General features: G+C 37.5%; 1 protein-coding gene across 2 annotated transcripts; it reads left to right on the forward strand.

Moving 5' to 3' along the window:
* The first annotated feature begins 1,097 nt into the window (after nucleotides 1-1,097).
* Nucleotides 1,098-24,013, forward strand: LOC140145804 (snake venom 5'-nucleotidase-like). Of its 2 annotated transcripts, XM_072167481.1 has the most exons (10): nucleotides 1,098-1,217; nucleotides 13,144-13,314; nucleotides 14,026-14,204; nucleotides 16,175-16,388; nucleotides 17,058-17,264; nucleotides 17,796-18,014; nucleotides 18,925-19,185; nucleotides 19,870-20,019; nucleotides 21,762-21,965; nucleotides 22,644-24,013. In XM_072167481.1, exons 2-10 carry the CDS (start codon nucleotides 13,146-13,148, stop codon nucleotides 22,832-22,834), a joined length of 1,794 nt encoding a protein of 597 aa, XP_072023582.1. In that variant the 5' UTR covers nucleotides 1,098-1,217; nucleotides 13,144-13,145; the 3' UTR covers nucleotides 22,835-24,013. The 2 variants fall into 2 exon arrangements, with proteins under 2 accessions (XP_072023582.1, XP_072023583.1); XM_072167482.1 differs by lacking the exon at nucleotides 1,098-1,217 and having other exon boundaries at nucleotides 13,124-13,314.
* The last annotated feature ends 100 nt before the right edge of the window (nucleotides 24,014-24,113 follow it).

Raw genomic sequence — 24,113 nt, forward strand, 5'->3', positions numbered from 1 at the left:
ACAGTGATGGTTGCACCCTCAGGTACTTCTTTTGAAAGTCCTAAACAAGGTATAGCAGTCGTTGGTAGGATATGCAGCTTATAGAACACGGATAACCTCTATTGATTTCGTAGAACTAATACCCTGTTATATGCTACTAATGCCGAAATAATCTGGCTCACTATATACACGCTCAATGATAAACATCAATTCGCAACAAAAGACAAAAGTGCAGTCCATTTTCCTAGCACCCTACTAATCCAAGCGAATGATCCCAAGGTTGGTTGGACGAACTACAGACTGTAACAATAAAAAATAAAAAATTGCAATTTCGTTTCTTAGAAAAAAGCTAATGGCAACTATGTTATATGCAGTGGAATCAATAAACCTTGGCTAACAGAAATTTTTACATGGTTTCTTTACTAGTTCGAGCTTAAACGCAATGCTCGATTAACTGAATCTTCCAGAAAACGAGTTGGGCCACTTTTGTATTGTGTAAAATCGACCTTCATGATTATCAATTTGCAGTTTTGCTTTTCAGAAAAAAAGGGATATGGCATGGCGTAAGTATGATATGCAATAGAATCAATAACAACTTGGTTAACAGAAAAAAATATTACTTGGTGTCTTTCTTAGCTCAGGTTCAAACGCTATGTCCGATTTAACTTAGTTGGATCTCTTTTTGCCAATTTCGCACATCAAGATTGTACCGCGTAAAATAAACTCTCAGGCTTATCGTCAAAGATCTCAGAAGAAAAAACAAAGGATTTGTATGCCTTCCGTTCTCCTCTTTCTAAGAGCACCGACAAGATGGTTCATGATTCAACTCAATTCAATAACTTTTGTTCACTAAACGAAAAGGGCCCAAGCTGTTTTAGGACTATTTTGCGCAATTCATTGGCTATATCTGCGCTTGAAGACCACCGATTTTATTGAAACAATAATTATGTAGTACCTAAGGAAATTACTTTGGCAACCAATTAATATTCAATACAATCAATAGGTAACACATTTGCCTAATAATATTTTCTAGATTGTATAAATTTTTGTACACCCTGTACAATCATTATTTTACGCCTCTGTGACCGTTCTTTGTTTTGGTTCTCTCCCAAGGTTCTTTCAATCCACCCTGTGATCATGCAGCACTGACACTGCAAATGTACATGTATTATTGTGTGTGCAGTGGTTACATTGATTAGAACGGTACCACCTTTTTTCCGTGTTGGAATCTTATCAAGGTAATTTAACATTATTATTTCTTTACCATATCTAAGACTAACTGTGCAAAGTATGTCTTCCTATTATAGACAGTGTATGGTTGAATGTACGCATGCAGCAGACAACTTACATGAATCATGATTTGTAGTTATGTCTTCATTTGTATAGCCTATATCTTACTCGAGAACTCGATCTTCGAATTCGTAGACTTCTGGAAAAATTTATAGTAAACATGTTATCAGTCTGTGGTCGTCTAATATATTATGGTGAAATTGAGAAACATATAGGCTACAATGGAAATGAGTGTAAATTGGTGTAAATTTACTCAATATTATAGTAATATGAACTTGTGTCTTGGAGATAACGTCAAACCCAAATGACGGGTTGTATGTCAAATCTTTTAGCCTTCCGTTGACCATATACCTTCCCCCCTAGATTTTGGTATTTTTTTAAATCTCATTTTAAGCAATCAGCGGGGCAACCAGAAGCTGAAATCCAAACCCAATATTCCAACACGAGTTAAATTTGTCATACTTCATTTAGCCCATAACAATACATTTGAGTACAGGCCTGGGTTGGCCACCTGTGCTTTATGTTTCCACACAATCAAAATGAACAAACATTGTGCTATCTTCAGTAGCTGGCTAGAAATTATTTCAGAAGCTACTAGAAGCTGGTTTAAATTGTGAAATAATAATTAAAATGATCTCAAGATCTTGCAATATGTTTAAATTTATGCTCAAAAACTCCAGAAAACGAACACCATTAAATTAAATAACCTTGCAGACGACATGAGAGCAATTGCACCTCTCACAACGAACAATCACATGTGTGCTATCTTCAGTAGATAGCTAGAAATTATATTAAAAGTTACTAGAAGCTGGTATAAATTGTGTAATATTAACTAAAATGATCTCAAGATCAAATTACGAACTTGCAAGATGCTTTGTTTTATCTTATATTTTGTCACTTGTTTTAATTTGCATATGTCACTATGCTTATAGGCTTTTTAGCCCGCTTTTAGCCAGTCTTGTATATTTGACTCGGGCAAGGCCCCAAGGAGCAACTGCTTAATCAAATGCTACTAAATGTACTTTTAATTGTTGTAGCAAATTTACCTTGTGTGAAACACGTCGAACAAGTGAGTTAATACCGGTAATAAGCGACTTATAACCGGTAATAGTGACTTATTACCGGTTATAAGTAAGTCCGACCGTGTGAAAAGGACTAAAATAAATCAAGCATAATACGTGATTATGAAGAAACCAAATCCATGCAGCCTCTAAATAGACAATGAAGGTCACAGTTTTCATTGACAACTTAGTTGTATAGGCCTAGTTACTTGTTATTAATTTTATATCTTTTACCATGCATGAAAAATAATATTCAAAGGGATCGGCGCGGCTTGTACAACTGTTGAGTAAGATAGGAGCCGCTTATTAAGGGCCTGTGCAATGATTGCGATCCTTGGCGGAGTGTTTGTTGTTGTTGTTTTTGTTTTTTTTTTTTTTTTTTTTTTTGTTGTTGTTGTTGTTGTTTTTTTTGTTTTTTTTGTTTTTGTTTTTTGGGGGGGGGTGTGTAATTTAGTATGTATGATTCTCGAGACTATCGGAGTTATTTAACAAGGGAAATTACTATTGTTAACAATTTCCAAAGGCAATTGTTGGCTAAGAATGATTTATTTAGCTATAAATTATCTGGTCAAGGTTTCCATGGGTACTGGATTAATAAGAAGAAACCGGAATAATTTCCTTTATAGTTTTGCAATGATGTTAACAATTTCCAAAGGCAATTAGGAAATTCACTGGGATATATAATGTTACTTGTTGGCTAAGAATGATTTATTTAGCTATACATTATTTGGTCAAGGTTTCCATGGGTACTGGATTAATAAGAAGAAACCGGAATAATTTCCTTTATAGTTTTGCAATGATCCAATTAGTTAATTTGTTTATTTGAGAAATACGTGCGATGGTATAATCCTTACAGGTAGACCTATGACTATTAAATTGTGTTACGGTATTTAAATATGGAATGGCTGCCTCTAATAGTGCAGTCATCACGATTCTTGATTGTTTAAAACTTGTTAATGAGGGGGGGGGGGGGCCCGGGGATTTTCTGTGTGCCTATGCTAGATCCGAGATTTCTTGAGGTAAATATTAAGTAAATTCATGGTATGCCCATGGTATATCATGGACATACCCATACATGCCACGTTATCCTTAAAGCCATACTAATATGTACTTTATTAAACTAACATGCCCTGACCCTGAAAAAATCAAGACTCTAGGTGCTGTAGTTTTGTCAAAATTCGCGATTTTGAATAAAACGCATGAACCGTAGTTTTATTACGATGGAAATATTAGTCGAACGCGTACACGATGTTCACATTAGAGTCACGCGGTAGCCGTGACCAGCAAGTTTTAAAAAAAAAAGACTGATAAAGAAGACTAATAACAGATGCTCCCACGAGACTATATTTACACGTAACATTAAAACACTTGACTTCTATTGTTCGATGTTATTTTTCGCTGGGTACAAAATGTATCTAAAACCATGCTAAATGTTATTTACAGTCCCAGGTGTAATATCGTGACAACTCATTAATTCCAAAAGGGCCACCAATCCTACAGTCAATCATTGTTCGTAATAAACAAATATTTTTGCTTCCATTTCACGCGGTATTTCATAGCGAAAATTAGTTGCAAATCATACTGATCCAGAATTTTTGGACACTGCTACAGGTCTACCTGGTTATCACATTCACACTACTTTTTCAGATTCACTTCCAAATATACCCTAGCAGTTTCCTGGATACCCTACATACAAATTCTGAGCCCCATTCGCCAAAACATCAAGTTTTTCACAATTCTTTTGTTCTTATCGGACGACGCATCCATTTATATAAATGCTGTATTTCGACACAGTATTTTACAGCAGAGGTCCGTGGCCTAATGGTTAGTGCGCTTGACTCCAGATACGCTATCCCGAGTTCGAAACCCGGTGACCAACTGATTTTTTTTTCAATGTTTTATTAAACAATTTATTTTCATTAATCAAGGATAACATAATTTTAAACATCCAGTGCTATTGTGATATTAATTTTTTATTAAAGCAAGTTGTTTGATTCTCATGGAAATTGTTTTTTTTTTTTTTTTCCTATTTAAAAACACAGCATAATGTGATACAACACCATCAAGGATCAAAAGAAATCTGAATAACACAAGAAACCAGATCAGGTATTATAGGGTATGCAATACGACGTTACTCATTGTTATTCTCATTTAAATGTATTTTGTCCTACCACGGGCAAATTCGCATGATAATAGGACAATGATGATTGTGATATGTATGAATGGTTGTTGAATCGATTAAGAGACCTGACTCTCTAGCTGTGTTCACACATGCACTTATTACCGGTAATATTTTATCTAGGCTCATGTCCGATCGAATTAAATATTTCCGCTAATCCCTTAGTGCGTCCACATTTGTCGGCAATAGCGCTATACGGTGGCGAAGTTACGTAATAATCGGATTAACTACCATAGCAATAGGTGAATCATGCTGATTAGTTGCACCTGTAAGATTAGTATCTTTGAAAAGATCGGTATTGTATTCAATCTATGATTGCAAACATACAGGTGATGAGTGCAACCTGCTTGTAGTACAGCGCGAAATGTTCAAAATTGTTTTCACCTATTGCTATGGTAATTAATCCGATAAATGACGTAACTTCGCCAGCGTATGCCCGACGTGTTATGTCCGTTATAAATCTCTTCTTTCTACATGAGCATCATCAGAAAATTTAACCCGATTTTAAATGTTTTCACTGAAAATTCACTTTCAATAAACGCCCCTCTTTAGAACAAATTACAGACAATGCGGTAGGTATGTCATGTAAGAAAAATGCAAATTCAAAAGTTCCAAAAGTAAGACCAATTTTGTATTTATGTAGGCCTAGGTTCTATTATTATTATTATTATTATTATTATTATTATTATTATTATTATTATTATTATTATTATTATTATTATTATTATTATTATTTTAGTTTGACAAAGTAGTCCCATTTTACAGTAGACTTAGCTCTATATGGCATTTTATACATGTGGGCCCTACTATGGTGGACATCTTTGAAAAAATGACAAAAATAAAAAAAATTACACTGACTCCCATCATCATGCTATTTTTTTCTTGGTGGGGGGTCCCAAATTTACAAAAGTCAGCTTCAATAAAATTGCGACCTCCCCTATTTCGGCAGCAAATATTTTATGACCCCCCCCCCCCACCGTTTACACCCCCCCCGCAAAAAAACAGGCATCAGTCTTCTATATAAATAAAAGGAAGTCGCTAAATCTTGTGCGCGAATAGACTCAGAGATGATTTCACTTTCAGCTCTGATTTATTCGTACATTGATCGGGTATATATTGCCATTAAACCATCTGAGGTTCATTTTGCAAAATTGATGGTAACTAAGAGAATAACATAAAAACTGTCGTGTTGCTATGCAAAATCGCATGCAGTGGCATTGTGGGTAATAAGGACAACGTGAACCGCGTAATAATATTTCCATTACAAAACCATACGCAGAGCAATATTGCCCTGTTTTCTGCCAACTGCGAGGTGGCCAAGAAATGATTCAGGCTATCTAAATGCACAACATCGGAAAAGGGGTATAATCCTTTTTGTCTTCCATGAGCAACCGCGTCATATCGGGTATAATCTTCCTTCCAGGAGCAACCACTGTGCATGATTGACGGGCTATTCCATTGCTCGTAATAGGGTAGTGTATTTTAGCTAGGCAATGCTGGATGGTGCACGATGTACAAGGTAGACTTGCGCCAAGACTTGGCATGTGGTTGTTGGTGTAGGGGTGTGTAGGGGGGTGGGGGGGGGGGTGTGTGGGGAGGGGGGTGTTGTCTGAGATGTTAGGGATTTTTTAATAATAGTTTTTAATATTGGAAGAACGGTTTTAAACTTTAATTTAAGGCATCATATACGATTTAATACTATTTTAGATTTTCAATTAATAACAAAATAATAAAATAGCATTTAAATATTATAATTAATAGGCCTATTAAAACTACACAATAATACAGGAGAGGGTTATGATATAGCATTCGAGATCTGACTTTAAAATTGTGTTTGGTGGCCATGGGAGTAAAAATATGTTATTTAGGTGTTCACTTTTAAGTGTCTAATCCACCCTCCCCGTCGCCCTAAACTATTTTTTTTACCTGTAGGCAAGCTCACCCCTACAGTCGCAATGGTTCTAGCCCAGATAGTTTTTAACTCACGCCTACTAATAACGTACTTTCATCAAGTGATGGCGCTATAAGGTTTACCACGGAAGCTGTTTGGTTTACCGTGGAAGAGGATTATACCCCTTATGCAACATCGCGTACTTTAAGAATGATCTTACGAGCTTTTCGCCCCTACGCAGAGCTACGCACCCCATTTTCCGCCACTGCACCGAAGTTGGCAGCCAAGAGATTAAGGCTACGTCGCGTGAATTTTATTATTTATTCTAGGCCTATGAATCTTCGTTTAGTTTTACAGCCAAATTCATACGGGAGAATATACGGGGAAAGCATTGCACTTTATTTGGTTCAAAACGGTCAAGACCAAGAATTAATTGGCCTCAAAATCAGTGAAAATATGGTTAAAACCGGGTTTTTTCCCGGGATTTTTTGTTGTCAAAACTCAGTGGTAGCGCGTACCGTAACTAACTGTCAGCAGCGAGTTGGCGTTAGTAGGCCTACGTCGGCGTACTGAGAAATAATATGCACAGACCAACTTTCCGTGCCAGAGAAATTGAAAAGAAAAGAAAGGAAGACAAAACTGAAAAGGTAGGCCTATGGATGGGTCGGGTTGTGGATTATATGCATGGTACTGGATTCGGTTAAGAGATTACCCGCCAAGATGATAAAAAATCGTGAGGATACGAGAGGAAGGAAGGAAGCTAAAAATGAAAGAATGAATGAATGAATGAATAAATAAAAAAAAATAAATAAATAAATAAATAAATAAATAAATAAATAAATAAATAAATAAATAAATAAATAAATAAATAAATAAATAAATAAATAAATAAATAAATAAATATAACAAGTTTACTTTACAAGTGACTAACTTTGGAATTTAGAGTGCTCAAACCCATTACAGGTGAGCTATAGAAACAAATTCAAAGTATAGACCTCTGGCAAGGCAACCGTTACTTAAATAAATAAATAAATAAATAAATAAATAAATAAATAAATAAATAAATAAATAAATAAATAAAATTCAAACGGGAAATCAGAAACTAAGCAGGAAATATGACAAATGGGAATAAAATGTAGAAAAAAGCCAAAACTAAAAGGAGAAATGGTAGATTTTTAAAATAATGCATGGGTGGGAACGGGGCTCAATAAATGAATAACGTGGAAACGGAAATCACAAGCTAAGCAGCATGGGAACAAAATAGACCTATGCAAAAGAAACTGAAGAGAAAGAAAGGAGCTAAATTAATAAAACAAAAAAAAAAAAAAAAAGAAGAAGAAAAAAAAGGTACGGGTAGGCCTATTATACGGGTTATGGTTGCAGTAACTAAATGAAACGGGAGCAAACTAAAGAGGAAAAGAAAGAAAGAAACTAATCAGGAAAATTAAGGGAAAAAGAAGTTAAAATTAGAAACTAATCAGGAAAAATAAGAAAAATAAATAACAACTTAAGGAAACGGGAAATCACAAGCTAAGCAGCTAATAAAAATGAAGCTATAAAGGGAAAGGATAGATTTAGAAAATAATGGGAATGGGGTTAGGCCTAGATAGATAAATAACATGGACACGGAAAATAACAAGCTAAATAGCATTTTGTTTTAATGGAAACAACCTAGGCCCGTGCAGAAGAAACTGAAAAGAAAATGGAAATGCAAGAAGGGACAGGTTTAGAAAAATAAAATTTACCTTTCAATGATTCTACCTTTTCAGTAATTCCTCCTGTTTTAGTGATCGCTCCCATTACTCATCTAGCGGGGACCCGCGCGAAGCGCGGGTATCCCGCTAGTTTTGAATAAAATAAACACACTATCTGTAGTCATGCTGTGTTGTGACTCCCTACATTTTGGTCATCAAAAATATTTTATGACACCCCCTATTTTTCTTTCCGTATATATTTGGGACCCCCTAATCATCTAATAAAATGCAATTGCATGCCTTTCTGTTATCATGCTTATGGCTTAATACATTTCATCTCCATCTACATCCAGGGCCATACTGCCCCCCCACTGAACCCTCTGGGGTTAACATTTGCTACCCCCCCGAAACTCGTGTAGGTTATCCCAATAAGGATGGTCAATTGCTCCTGCGCCTGAATTTTTCACCCGATCATGGAGGGAGCGATGGAGAGTTTTCAGTACCTTTATCACTACAGGTATCTGCTCCCCGACCGTATCAGGACCCCCCCCCCCTTGTCATGTAATAGCGTGGCTATCTCCTCCCAAAGCTTTTTTTATCCCAGAAATACTTTCCGTGTCTCTCCAAATTTTGAGTATAGCCAATGTTTCCTTGTCATTCCAATTGACCCCTCTATGGAAACGGGAAATCACAAGCAGCAAATAAAAAAAGAAGCTAAACGGGAAATGTAAGAAAGAACAGATTTTAATGTTCATTTTCAATGATTCTACCTGTTCAGTAATTCTTCCTGTTATAGTGAACGCTCCCATTTACTCATCTAACGGTGATGTCCGAAAAAATAATCGCATCCCCAGGCCTTGCCGTTTGAGGCGAGCGATCGCTCTCGCTCGCCGCCGCTCGCCCAAACTCGATTTTTAGTGAGCGATTTTCCACTCGCCATAGACACTAAATATCACTCGCTGCGAATCTCCCAAAATCAGCCACTGACTCAGCCATTTCAGTATTTAATCGATGCTGTACTCCCTCCAAGCGTAGAAAGTGAAAAATGTTAGCGCGCTTCGCGCGCATTTCAACGTAAATGTACATAAATACCGTGTCAAGACAGAAACTCTACTTGATTATTTCCTAAATAAGTGATATTTGTGAAAATTCGACCACTCGCCTACAATCATGCTAGCGAGTGATTAACCACTCGCCTTTAAAATCTAAACGGCAAGGCCTGCATCCCGCTAGTTTATATTAATATTTGCAGCTGCAGCCATAAATTACTCTGCTTAAAATTTTCCGCGAGTGATATAGGCCTACTCACAATTATATCCGACAGCCCAATAGTGCTGCGTGTCCACACGTAATTACTATTACCGGACGTAACGTTTCGATCGGTCTTAACAGCTCTTAACTCTGGTCATCTTCAGCCTTAAATTGTCGGATTTAAAGCACATTACGTCGGATATAGTAATTTTTTTTTATATCCTACGTTCATTCACACTGCCACTTATATCCGATACTATTACCGACGTAATTTAAGTCCGGTAATAGTCCGACTGTGTGAACACGACGAGTCGGCAATAGCTCTATGTCCGACGTGTTTATATCCGAGCTATTACCGGTCATAACTAACCGGAAATGGTCAGCAGAGCTAATGTCTCCTTCTCTTGCCAGTTCATTCCTCTATTGCGTTTGATATTCGCACCTGCATCCATGATGATTTTGTTTTATCTCTCACTGGTCACACTATTTATACTCTGCTTCAAATCAGTTGCGCGAGTGATTTAATTTAACCCGGAAGTGTTCTTCACGCTGAATCACGCAGAAAGGTGAAAGGTCACAGTTATATCCGACAGCCCAAAAGCGCTGTTCAGTGTTCACACGTAATTACTATTACCGATCGTAACGTTTCGATCGGTCTTAACAGCTCTTAACCCTGGTCATCTTCGGATTTAAATTGTCGGATTTAAACCACATTACGTCGGATATAGTTATATCCGACGCTCATTCACACTGCCACTTATACCCGATACTATTACCGACGTAATTTAAGTCCGGTATTAAGTGGTTTAAGTCCGACTGTGTGAACAAGGCTTCTGTCATCTTCAGCTATCGTAGAACATGACAATTGTCATACCGTCCCGGTAGGTTGATTACAAACACTCTGTAGGTGTGGAAAATTGTTCCGCTAGTATGGAAGGCCAGCAGGAAAAAAATCCAAATAACATTTATCAAGCATATATAGTACGGAAGCGTCTATGTGACACAACTTGACAAGATAATTATCTTGCCATGTCGACTTATTATCAGCATTATGTCAAAATGACGATATAAAATATCTCGCCAAGACAACTGAACAAACAAGTCAATATGGCAAGATAAATTATCATGCTAAGTCGACATACCAAAAATGGATGTCTTCTTCCCGAAATAAATTATTATGCCAAGTCAATTTAGCAACAAATTAATGTCTACATAGCAAGATATTCTGTCACGTCCAGTTGACTTAACAAACAATATAAGTCAACATGGTAAGATAAATTATCATACCAAGGAATAGTAATTTTTGACACCGTATAATTTAAATTATTGAAAAGCATCCTCGGGATGTAGAGGAGGGGGCGGCCCGAAATTAAAGGTAAAATTAAATCTCAAAAGACCGCCGACAACCGTCGCTCAATAGGGATATCCAACTAGATTGCCCCGCAGTGCTACAAAGAACCACAAACCGCGGAATTTCGATATCCAGCTAGATTGCCCCGCAGGACTCAGGAACCACAAATCTTGAAATATGGATATCATGCAAATTAAAACCACAAACCGCGAAAAACCGCCAACAACTGCCGCTTAATAGAAATATTCAACTATATTTCAACTAGATTGCCCCGCAGGGCTATAAAGAACCATAAACCGCGAAATATGGATGTCCAACAAGTTTTAACTATAAATTAGCCCTCGATAGAGGGCAAAGCTTGAAGGATTAGGGAAATTATAACCACGAACCGTGAAAGTTGCCTTAACAAACAATATAAGTCAACATGGTAAGATAAGTTATCATACCAAGTAATAGTAATTGTTGACACCGTATAATTTAAATTATTGAAAAGCATCCTCAGGATGTAGAGGAGAGGGCGGCCCGAAATTAAAGGGAAAATTAAATCTCAAAAGACCACCGACAACCGCCGCTCAATAGGGATATCCAACTAGATTGCCCCGCAGGGCTACAAAGAACCACAAACCGCGAAATTTGGATATCTAGCTAGATTGCCCCTGCAGGACTCAGGAACCACAAATCTTGAAATATGGATATCCTACAAATTAAAACAACAAACCGCGAAAAACTGCCAACAACTGCCGCTCAATAGAAATATCCAACTAGATTGCCCCGCAGGGCTATAAAGAACCACACACCGCGAAATATGGATGTCCAACAAGTTTTAACTATAAATTAGCCCTCAATAGAGAGCAAGGCTTGAAGGATAAGGAAAATTATAACCACGAACCGCGAAAGACCTCCAACAACCACCTCAATAGAGATATCCAACTATATTGCCCCGCAGGGCTACAAAGAACCACACACCGCGAAATATGGATTTCCAACAAGCTTAAACAATAAATTAGCCCCGATAGAGGACAGGGCTTGAAGAATAAAGGAATACCACGAACCGCGAAAGACCGCCAACAACCGCCGCTCAATAGAGATATCCAACTAGATTGCCTGCAGGGCTACAAAGAACCACAAACGGCGAAATTTGGATATCCAACTAGATTGCCCCAGTGCTACAAAGAACCACGTACATTTTAGTTATAGGTATAGCTATTATACTCGTATTTTTTATTGTCATAAATCAAGGATAATATTATTCAAACTTCTATTTTTCGCTTTATTCGCCTTATGGAGTACTTCGTAACCGGATGACTTTTCAAGCTTGGAGCTACTCGGCTTCATTCATAAAAAGAAACGAAATCTACCAAAAAAACGTTGACAACGTAAAGAAAGCAGCAAGTTTAAAAAGCCCCACCTCGGCTCACTTTTTGAAACTTGGTCCCATTTGTAAAAGATACTGATTTAAACTTTGTCATAATTATCAACTTAAAACATTTCCAGAAGTGTTATGAATCTTTAATGTGCCGATGCGATATATTACTTACAAGTTGTTAGCATTCTGGAACGATCAGAAAGGTTATTATGTTGTTCTTGGCCAATATCCTATATATGTTTTGTTTTATAATAATTATTAAGTTCATGATCAATGATTGAATTAAATGAATAACAAGTAGGCATGTTAATGGCAATGATGCTAAAAAAACACCGATTTGCTGTTGATATTCAAAATGGGATCAAGTTTCAAAAGTGAGCCGAGGTGGGGCTTTTTAAACTTGCTGCTTTCTTTTACGTTGTCAACGTTTTTTGGTAGTCACAGTACACGGCGTGCAGGATGGTACTCACACATCAAAAGCCCGTGCAGTAGCAAAACCGAAGGACATGCATTGGCGACATCTGCGCTGGCATTTAATTTCAGTTTTCTTTGCTTTTCCCCAGTTGTCCGGCTCAAAATTAAAAAGGGTAATATCTGACAGTAAAAGCTAACATTTTATGGAAAAGAAATGCTAATCTATTTTGTATGGAAAATGTTATAACATGGCTTTAACATGAGTAATCGAATTGGTCAAAAACCACTTGGATAAAAATGCGTATTTCCTGCGTAATTAATATTGATAAAAAATAAATAATAAATAAATAAATAAATAAATAAATAAATAATTAATTAATTAATTAATTAATTAATTAATTAATTAATTAATTAATTAATTAATTAATTAATTAATTAATTAATTTATTTATTTATTTATTTATTTATTTATTTATTTATTTATTTATTTATTTATTTATTTATTTATTTATTTATTTATTTATTTATTTATTTATTTAAAAAATCAAAATCAAATACATTCCACTTATGTGATATGTCAAGGGTGCACTGACCATAGCGCATTAGGCGAATCTTTACCGTTAATCAAACATGTTGACTTCTTGTAGTATTTCTTGGACATTTTCAGACATGGCTTATTCTTGTATTAGTTTGCTAATATTTACGACGCTCATGGCATTATCTGTTGGTCAGGATGACGACTTACATCTAACAATACTCCACACTAGTGACGTTACGTCTTCTTTTGAGCAATTTAACACGGACGGGGATAAATGCACAGACGATGAAGACGCAAGGGGTGAGTACCAACAGAGAGGTACTAGATTAGAAACGGATTTTTCTTCGTGACCACAAGAATAATATGGCGCGACCCACGGCATAATACAATTTATATTATGCCGTGGGTCACGCCATATTATTCTTATGGTCACGAAAAAAAGGGCCGGATTTATCTTTTTGGGGCCCCCTGGGCCAGGCTAAAATTTGGAGTCCCCAAACGCACCGTGAGGAAGGTATGGGCACTCAATTGGCCAAGTTTTTAGATTTTACCAGGACAATTCTAGACTATTTTAGCCCAAATTGAAGCTGGATTTTGCTATATACCAGGCTAGTTACGCGCGAAGCGCGCAAAACGTTACCATTTTTGTACCCTATTTTAGCCCTAAACATGGTGTTTTTCGGCTAAAATGGAAGATGGACACTGCACAGGGCAATTTTGGGACCGGGCCCATCTGGTCCTATGGTAAATCCGGCCCTGAATGCAAAAAGTGATTTGCTCATCAGAACGATCGTAAAAATACCAGCCAGAATTCAGATTTTGGTACTTTTGCCAATGTCATATATGTGTTTACTTTGCTCAGATGGCGTGACAAAAGTTCCACTTGATACTGTTGGTTTCTTATGTATTATATGTTTGTTTAGGTGAATGTCTTGGAGGAGTACCGCGTCTTGGGACGGTCATCAATGGTTGTCCATCCCTTATGTATTGTATTTTTATATACTTGTTTAGGTGAATGTCTTGGAGGAGTACCGCGTCGTGGGACGGTCATCAATGGTGTCCGAAATGAACGTGATGATATCAATGTCCTGTTGTTAGATGGAGGGGATCAGTTCGTTGGTGAATGGTTTAATGTCTACAAAGGCGAGGCAACTTCTTACTTCATGAACAGGCTGGGTTATGACGCAATGGTACGTTCTTGAAAGCACAATTTATACTACATCGCTGAGCGATAGCAATTGGTTTTTAGCAAATGAGGTGGAGTGATTTTTGTTGCGGAAGAGCGAGGTACCTCATTTGCCAAATAGCAATCGCTCGGCGCTCAGCGATGGAGTATAAACTTAGAATACGCTCAAACAGTATCAAAGAAACAATATAATTTAAAGTGTTGCCGTTTCACTTCAAAACATCAGCACTGCTGATGAAGTCAACCGATGGTTGATTAAACGTCCAGAAAACGTTCGTTTTGACTGGTCTTGAGCTGATGAAATTCTTTATGTTACATAAACGTATTTGGGTTTCGACAAAGCATTTCAAAAACATTTAAATGTCGGGTCATGAAACAGTTCTTAACGTTCGATATGAAAACAAATAGGCCTGCCTGCAATATTGTAAGAACATTTAGACAAATTAATGTTATTATAAATTCTGTTATTTTGCCAAGTATTGTCTTAAATAGCATTATGTTTAAATGTTTTGTAGCATTGAACTAGTTTTTAATTTTTAGAAGGTTCATTACACCGAAGGTTTGTTATTACGAAGGGCCAGTATTCCAGAGGGTCGTTACTCCAAAGGGTCATTACTTTGAATTTACAGTACGGATCATTATTTCGAAGGGTAGTTATTCCGAAATTCGGAGTAATAAACTTTCGTAGTAATGAGCCTTCGGAGTATTGACCCTTCTGAATAACATACCTTCGACGCAATCGTACATTGGGGATGACGAGAAATGACCCTTCAGAATATCGAATCTTCTAAATAACGATTTTTTTAAATAACGTCTTCGGTATAACCCTAAATTGGTTACATCCATGGATTAAATTCCGACTTCCGACCGCTCTCCCAATCATGTCCATAGTGTTACTGGACCACTAGGGGTATCTGTTAATTAAGCTGTGGCTCCATGTACAAATAGTCATCATCCAGTTGTCAGTCAGGTTATATAGTCGCGACTCCTAATCCGTCCCGGACATTGCAGAAGTGAACTGATTCTGACACAGTAGCGCGTGTGTATGCCGTGTATGTATGAGAACAGGAACAAATTGGTTTCATACTTTCCTGCCGCTTTGCTGCTCTGAAGATGATTTCGCTCCACTGCGCAGTTGCACCAGAAACGGTAGCGTTGACCAGAGGCAAGCCGATACATCGATCACTCCACCGCTTTGCCCAAGCGGTACCATCGCCGGCAACAATGGCTTTCATAGTCATGCCGCTGCCACTCAGCGGCGCACAGCGTCATCATCTCTATATCTTCGTGTAAAAAATTGCCGTGATAGTACGATGAATCCTCTTTTGTTCGAGATAGGCCAAGCGACTCAAGCTAAGCATACCATTCCACAGAGCCTGCCACACATGTACGATTTGCGCATGATCAGTATCCCATATGATATTTCTATTACAAGAAAATTTGATTTGTAGTCAGGTATTTTTAATACACTAACTGGGAATTAAATACACCGGTATTTTGCTGTGGATATATTTTACTGCATTTTATAATCTTTTGATCTTCAAAATAAAAATTGTGATATATTCAACTGTTTGAGAATTCCAATTCTATAAAGGAACACCTGTATTAGAAAATTAAATCACAAGTCATACAATGCATACTATGGCACTTTCTTTATCGGCGTCAATAATAGAATATCGATTTCAATCGAATTGAATACATCGCTCCATTTTGAGTTTGTAGTTCACCACTAAGCGATCCAGCGATCGATTGCCAGCCAATCAGATAGAACTCCTTTTCTTTCGTTCGGTGAAATACCACTCGCCCGTCGCTCACCAACGGAGTATTAAGTTTATATTTGTAATATATGGTGTCGACACTGTGCGGCGTGCCGTTGCGTTTGCAGACAAGTGCAAGCGGCATGATGAATCGTCACGCCGCTCAGCGACAAGCGGCAGAAAGTATCATACCAACATGATTGACTTTATTTTACAGACGTTCGGTAACCTTGAGTTTGCACTTGGACCAGATGGTCTAGCATCATTCCTAGAGGATATCGATTTTGACGCTGTCAGTGCTAATCTTAACGTAACCAACGAACCTAGCCTCCAAGGATTGTTCAGCAAGAGTGTGATAAAGGACATAGATGGTAAACCAGTCGGCATTGTCGGCTACACGGTTCAACGAACTAATGTTATAGCAAATGTTGGTGAGTTTCAATAAAGAGGACCTAAAATAAATCACAAGAGAGCAAACTGTACATGCAAGTACTTGCATACAGTTTACTCTCTTTGTTAGCCAGCTGGAATTTCTTTATGCAGTAAATATTAACGAATAAATATTGAGCATTGTCCTGTATGCAAGCGTGCATTATTTTTACATTTGAACATTTAAACCTAATTAAATGTTTTGTAGGAAACAGGTTGCTGAAGATGAAGAAAAAGCACCAAACACAATATAAAGCTAATTTACATATTAACTACCAGAGTGTATACCAGTGTGTATTGTTTTGAATGTTCTTTCTTTTTAACTTGGAATGAATGTGTTACGTAATCGTTTATTCACAATCAGTCAAAGCAACTACTTCGAAACAAAATTAACGTATAAGACGGGCTACACGGTTTTTGTTTGTTTCGTTGGTTTGTTTCTGTTTTTTTATTTTTTATTTTTGAATACAGGAGATACTTGCAGTTTTTTATTTTTGTGGTCTTCGGGACCACACGGGATAGACGATCGGTTGTGGAGACAAATCAATTCTCTTATTTATCTTTGTAACAGACTGCGCGTCCCAGATAAAAACAAACAAAACAATTAAATGTGAAAATCGTAAATAGGAACAACAATGTCACTAACATTCCTTGTTTTTTAATATTCATAGGTGACGCGTACTTTGAAGATGTGATCGATTCAGTGCAAAAGGAGGTCGATTCTTTGACGTCGCAAGGCGTAGATATAATCATCGTTTTGGGTCATAGTTACGGCAGAGTTGTTGATGGTAACGAAGCTCTAGAAATTGCCAAAAACATCAGTGGTGTCGATATAGTTGTGATTGGTGGTGCACTTCTTTTTCAATACCCAAATAACGGTATGGATACACTTTGATTACTTATTTCCGCACACTATCGAATACAAGATTCTTAAACGTCTGTACATCGCACAGAGGTTTGTAGCCAATTTTGCTGCATTGGGAAGAGCGAGTCACCTAATTGGTCAAAGACCAATCGCTCGTCAACGATGGAGTAAATATTCGCCAAGCACAAGTAGCCACCATAACAAACACGGACTTGATCACTGAACTTCTATTCATTATTGGTACGGATCACCGGTATCCAGATTCGTCTGTCATTATGCGAGAGGGTATCATGACGACACGATCAACAGACAGTTTAGGTTAAATGTAACTGTACTATTATCAGACTACGGCCAAAGAAAATTCTTTATTTTATGTTTAATTTTATATTTAATCCACCCCACCCATAGGATGACCGTTTATAAGAGAAAATGATATTGACGCCTATGTTTCGGTACCGTGCCCAAAGGTTATGACCCCAAAGAAAATTCTTTATTTTTATGTTCAGTTGTAACCAATAAAATAATACTATTTAATCTCCCATAGGATGCCCGTTTATAAGAGAGGACGAGATTGGTGCTTACGTTTCGGAACCGTACCCAAAGGTTGTGACCCCAAACGATGACCCCGACGGCGAAGTTCTCATTATCCATGGATACATTGATGCCAGGTATATTGGTCGGCTGAACGTTGTGTTTGACGAAGATGGTAAAATTACAGAATGGTATGGGAATCCTATTCGGCTGGACAAGAATATCGAACAAGGTTGGTTGATATTATGTGTACGGGGTGTTTTTTTTGCTTGCCGCAATTGAAGCCAGAAGTGTGAGAGAATGTCGTGACCCCTCGAGGGTTCAGGGGCCCCAACATTGGGGGGGCCAAAAGTGCCTTATGAATCTTTCTTTTAACCCCAATAACAGCATGTTTTTGGCCAAAATAGGGCAAACTTTTTTCCGCACTTCGCGCGCATTCAAATAGCAAAATTCATGTTGATCTGGGGCTAAAATAATCTGAAATTGAATTTTATTCGCGTGCTTTGCGCGCAAATGTCTTAATAATATCAGAACAAAATATGTTAGTTCCCCTCTATATTATACGTAAAACCAAAACTTGGCCACTAACTAACATAAGTGCACATATGCCTTCCAAGATCCTCGGCAATTGTGGCATGACCCAGGGCCCCCAAAAGGTAAACCCCGCCCTCGTTAAAAGGGACCGTACTGCGCCTTGTCCATGGGCCCCTGATGCTCTGGCTACGCCCCTGACAGTCGCCATTTTGTATTTATTGTTTGTTTCCATGTTAAGGTTTGCACCGGATAGTCCGTGGGTAGAAGAGCACCTTTGATCATGAGCAAAAAATAATCGATATACATCGTTCTAGCTAAATCAGGAAGATGTTTAAACGTGTAGATATCTCAAAAATCATCGTCATATATGTACCAACTTGAGTAATAAGGCTAATATTTTGGCTGACCATCTTTGCACGTTAATGTATGAACAAGTGTGTTGACGAGCTATGTCTTAAGTTTTTCATTGATATTGTATTAGATCTCTACTAAATCCATGGTATAGACCACATCTATGTGTCGAGCATTAAATTTAACCTCGGATCTCTGGACAGATGTCATGCTATTTGTATTTAAAAGAATTAAGTATATCGATACTTGCTTTTCAGATCCTGAATTACTTGAGGAGATAAAGGAATACGCTGAAGGAGTAGAAAACACCGTCAACCGGCTATTGGGTAGAACACTGGTCAAACTTGCTGGTAACGTGCCAGGAGACAACGCTTGCCGGAAGGGCGAGTGCAACCTGGGTAATTTGATTACTGACGCAATGGTATGGAATTACGTGACGTCATTTGATGACAAGGTCTGGAATAATGTATCCATTGGCGTTCAAAATGGCGGCGCAATAAGAGGATCTATTGAAAGAGGTAATTTTTCGATATTTACCTTTAATTTTTGTTTTGCTTTATTTCTGTCAACATTTGTTTATAATATAATAATTTCATGGTTACACGAGCCGTGTCCCACCACTTTGCCATTAGAAGAAGGGCTTTTGCAACTTCATTTTTTAAATTATTTAGCCAACTTATATGAGTTATTAGCATGGAAGTTCATCTGTATTGGTAATCCATTATATAGAAAGATTTTAACTCTTGATCTGATCAAGGACGGAGGGCGCTACAAGTTGCCGAATGTCTATGATCCGATTATTACGTCACACTTCAAGTGTGTGCTCGATCGGGCCAGTCCACTGAAGAAGGCTGTAGTAGCAACAGCTGAAAATTACGGGGTAAATCTATTTGTATTGAGATCAAGAGTTAAAATATTTCTAAATATGAGTTATTCCTTACATTTCATGATAAATGTTGTTGTTTTTGGTTGTTTTTTATTTCTTGCTCTTTGTTACTCTTTTTATGTTGTTTTAATGTCACTATACAAGTGTCGACACCTTATAAACATACAAACAAGATTTAAGGTAAATAGCGCCATTAGCGTTCACCTTTACTTCAAAAGTACTGACATCAAACAACCGTGGCATGAGATACGATCCGTTTAGACAGATAATTGCGTTACCCACCTGATATTAGTTATTGATGTAATTTTTGTAATAGGCGAGGTGCGTCTTGGTGATATTAACCGAGTCCTGCCATTTGCCAGTACATTTGATATATTGGATCTATACGGACGTCATATCAAGGAAATGTTGGAACATGCCGTCGCAAGATATGAAGACTTTGCCGGCACATTTCTTCAAATGTCAGGTTAGTCCATAGTTTACGTGGTAGTATCCCTATTCCATTAATATTTAACAATACGGAGGTCTCAGATCTAAGGGTCGGTAACTTTGGTCATGGATTTGTGGAATAAAGATTAGAATGAACTGTACGTGACATGCGTATACGTAGCATTTTTGCTATGATATGTAGGAAGTGGATTGTGATACGTGTTTTCCTTTTCAATTTGTAGTTCCAGTACATGTATGTAGGTATATTCAAGAATTGTTAACAAAAGAAAAGCATCATTTTTTATTGGGACACACTAGATTAATTTCGATGGAAGAAGAATGATTTCCAATAGAACTTCCTACATGCTTCGGGTCCAACATGTTAAATAGTTTCCACCACCGCCGATGATAATCTATTATCACGAGCTCTTTATGATTGAAAGTAGAATATGTGTTCAACTTTAAACACATGTAGCTCAGAACCAGGATCTGTGCTCAGAAACTACAGTAGCCTCAGTGCCTGTTCTATATAACTTACGCTGATGTACTTAGATGTACATTCGAGTAGTCTTGACCCCAGAGGTTATAGTTCAACGCCTATTATATTAGGGAGCAACAGAATGCTCAAAAAGGTAAAAGCTTATGTCACATGTATACTCAAGGAGGTTATAGAAAGGAGAGGAAATATATTACGTAACGCCTATTGTTCCTTTGTGCCTATTTGAGTTTCATCGAGAGGTACCTTTTGTTCGAGGGGCTTCCGCCAGTAAATCGGTAACTGACCTGATAGCGTATTAACGCTATAATAGGCAGGCTACTGTCAATAAGTGATGAAACGAAAGTCACATGAAAGCGCCTACACGAGCGAGAGGTACTCTTTGTTCTAATCAAACCCAAGGGTGTGCTTGAGTTGTCGCATGCACACAAAACAGAGGTTCGCCTGCAATACAAACATATTGCAGCGCCCAAAATTCTCACCCTGACAAACCCACCGCCAAATGTAATGACCAACTCTTCGAGCGAGTAGGCCTAATAGGCCCTAATGATATACTTGATTTCTCTGAACATTTAACGTGCCGTGATGAATGGATGCTCGGATTATTTTGTAAAAACAAAACATCGCACACTCACGACGACCTCTCACAATGCTCAGAAACCACGTTTATACCAAGTTCAGATCAATTTATGATAATAATTGGGTTAAGAAATTAATTATCAATAAATAAAGAAATGAATGGAGAGTGGTCAAAATGGTACAAAATAAAGAAATAAAATGCTAAATGAATACCTAACGGTAAATATGCATAAATCAATCGATCTATTAACATATCAATCAATCATTCAGTCAGCCGCCATTCAGTCGATCAATCAATAAAGCAAAGTAAATCATACTTGTAGGCCTATAATACTATATTAAATATAATTGCGGACCAAACTTGTCCGAATTTTGCAAGCCAACCGATGCAGCTCGATACGCCCAATGTACGAATAAAAGCACCTAACAATAAAGTCGCCCAATTGAACAGATGTAGGTGTCGATCGCACGACTTCATGAATATTGATTGGCAACATTTTTCAATATGTCAGCGCTCAAATCGGACACAATAGAACAATAGACCCTTCAGTGCGTTGTGTATACTGATAATTCTTGAGCATTATATTTTGTGAGGGTACTTGCGCTCCATATGTCGAATAGTAATGGCCATTGTTTCCATTTTTTTTTCATTCTAGCTTTATTCATTTTCCTTTTTAACTTCATAATCTATTTCTTTTCATTAGGAATGAAAGTAACCTATGACCTCACCGGAGAGCCATTTGTTGATAGAGTTTCAAAGGTCGTGGTGCTTTGTACTGAATGTAGAGTCCCAAAATATTTTCCACTCGAAGAAGATAAGCTATATCGAATCATCGTACCATCTTTCATCGGAGGTGGCGGAGACGGGTATGATGTGCTCAAAGAAAATGCTTTGAATTACATGCAAGGTAAATGTCTATTTTCCATTTTACCGAAAGGCTTTATGGGATTAAAAGAAAAGGTCAATTATCTGTGATTTCGACAGGTACTCTATACAAATTGCCTACCGAATCTGAGGACAAGACCTGTGTAACAGTCGCATCCCCTGCTTTGTACGCATCGACCCAGGTCACGGTCTGTCTACGTGACAAACAGTGCAGGTCGGTCAGGGTCAGAGGACAGTTGCAATCTGTCTGCTGCCATCCACGTAATAAACCTGATGATCAGATTTGTGTACCACCGATATGCAGCTGTCAATGATCATGCACAACGAGTGAAAATTACTGGGTTAAATCATGGTTAAATTGATAATAAAATTATAAAAACAATTCTAAATGTATATATAACTATACTATACATTTTGTTTTAAAGGGTAGTCAGAAAAGAGAAGAAGAGACATTTTTTTGCGTCGTCGTCTGCCTACTAAAGGCAGTGTAAGAGTGAATGACGTCATTCTGCAATGAATGCAAATGTTGGCCAAGATCAATGACGTAGACCAAGCTAGCCATTAGTCACATATCTCTTACACAAGGTCCCGAGCTCACACTGTCCTCACTTTTGCGATCGAGTTCTCTCAGTAGCCTTCATTTCGGTTATTTACTGTAATATAATACATGACGTAATCCTTATGCTAATGTCTTACACAGGTGAAATCGCTCAGGATGTTGTCGCAAAGTATATCGAGCAGTTCAGCCCTATATACACAGGCATTGGCGGACGGATTAAGTTCATTGAAATGCCGCCCTCAGCTGCACCAGAGCTTTCGACAATCCCCGACGTTATTGATACATCGTCATCACTGACTGGCTTACCAGTTACCTCGCCTAATAGTGAATAAGTCAGGAGATATAATTTACCAGTCTTTCCGTATACTGACAAATAATAATCCATAAGTTGCCTATAAATTTGTCCATTCGGCTTCCTTAAGACATTGGCGTGTGATACGCACGCGATCAAAGGTGAGCATTCATCACGCGCCAGAGATGCACGCCTACATCATTTCTGTGGGTTCCATCATTACGTGTGCATGAATTAGACCAGTGGTTCTTTCTGTAGTGTATTTTATCACTCCATTCTGATAGAAAGCAGACGCAGACAATAAGTACCAGTAACATACTGATATTGCATAAATGTTTGAAAGACGAACCTTTTTAGATTACATTTTCATCTCCATATTTTCCATGCCCAATGTTAATTTTCGATGGGTCGCCTAGGACGAGTTTAAACGCGGCGTAATAAATCCGAAATTTGATTGCGGACGTGAGAATATTGCCAAACTAAGTAGCCGGATTGACCAACAAATGTACTTATATATATATATATATATATAAGTATGCATTTTTCAGGGAGGTCACTTCGTCGGCGGTATTCTCAAATACGTGTTTAAATTGTCTTTGCGCAGTGCGTTTTGGACATTTCAACCTGATATAATTGTTATGCAAATGAATATATAATTTTGCAGATATCAGGAATACGGAGAGAGCTATGCAGGATTTTCAATATGTTATCAATGCCATGGGTGCAATTAATATAAATTAAATATTTGAAGAGCTTTGTTTCAAAACCCCTTACATCAACTTGAGCAATTTTGAGAAAACGTCAAAAAATCATCAAAAAAACAACAACACTGATATAAGGGGGTTTGCAACAAGAGCAATTTTTGGCAGGATGCTCATCCTACCCAGGCATCCCGCGAAAAACCGCTTTTGTTGCAGACCCCCTAACATCAATGATTTTTTTTTGATGATTTACTAATGTTTTCTCGCAATTTCTGAAGTGGATGTCAGGGGTTTTGAAACAAAGCTCTTCATCTATGAGATTTATTTTGAAATGATGGATGTAAATAAGACATATTATCAACTGCATTTAACCTATGAGACACATGGAAGACATGGGAGTGATAGTTGCAATTGTAAAGTTGGACCAATCCACCACTTTTCAATGCCTTGATTCTATTTTAATGTCACTTATGTACTTAATTTTTGATAAATCATTTAATAATATCAGACATTTTCAACTGTGTTGCCCCTGTATGAACTTTTGTGCTGATTTTGGCAATACTCAATATCATAAAGCTCACTGAGTTAAAAGAGCGGGCATAAAGGAAGTATTTGAAT

This window comes from Amphiura filiformis, chromosome 2 (assembly GCF_039555335.1).
Source record: "Amphiura filiformis chromosome 2, Afil_fr2py, whole genome shotgun sequence".
NCBI lineage: Eukaryota > Metazoa > Echinodermata > Ophiuroidea > Amphilepidida > Amphiuridae > Amphiura > Amphiura filiformis.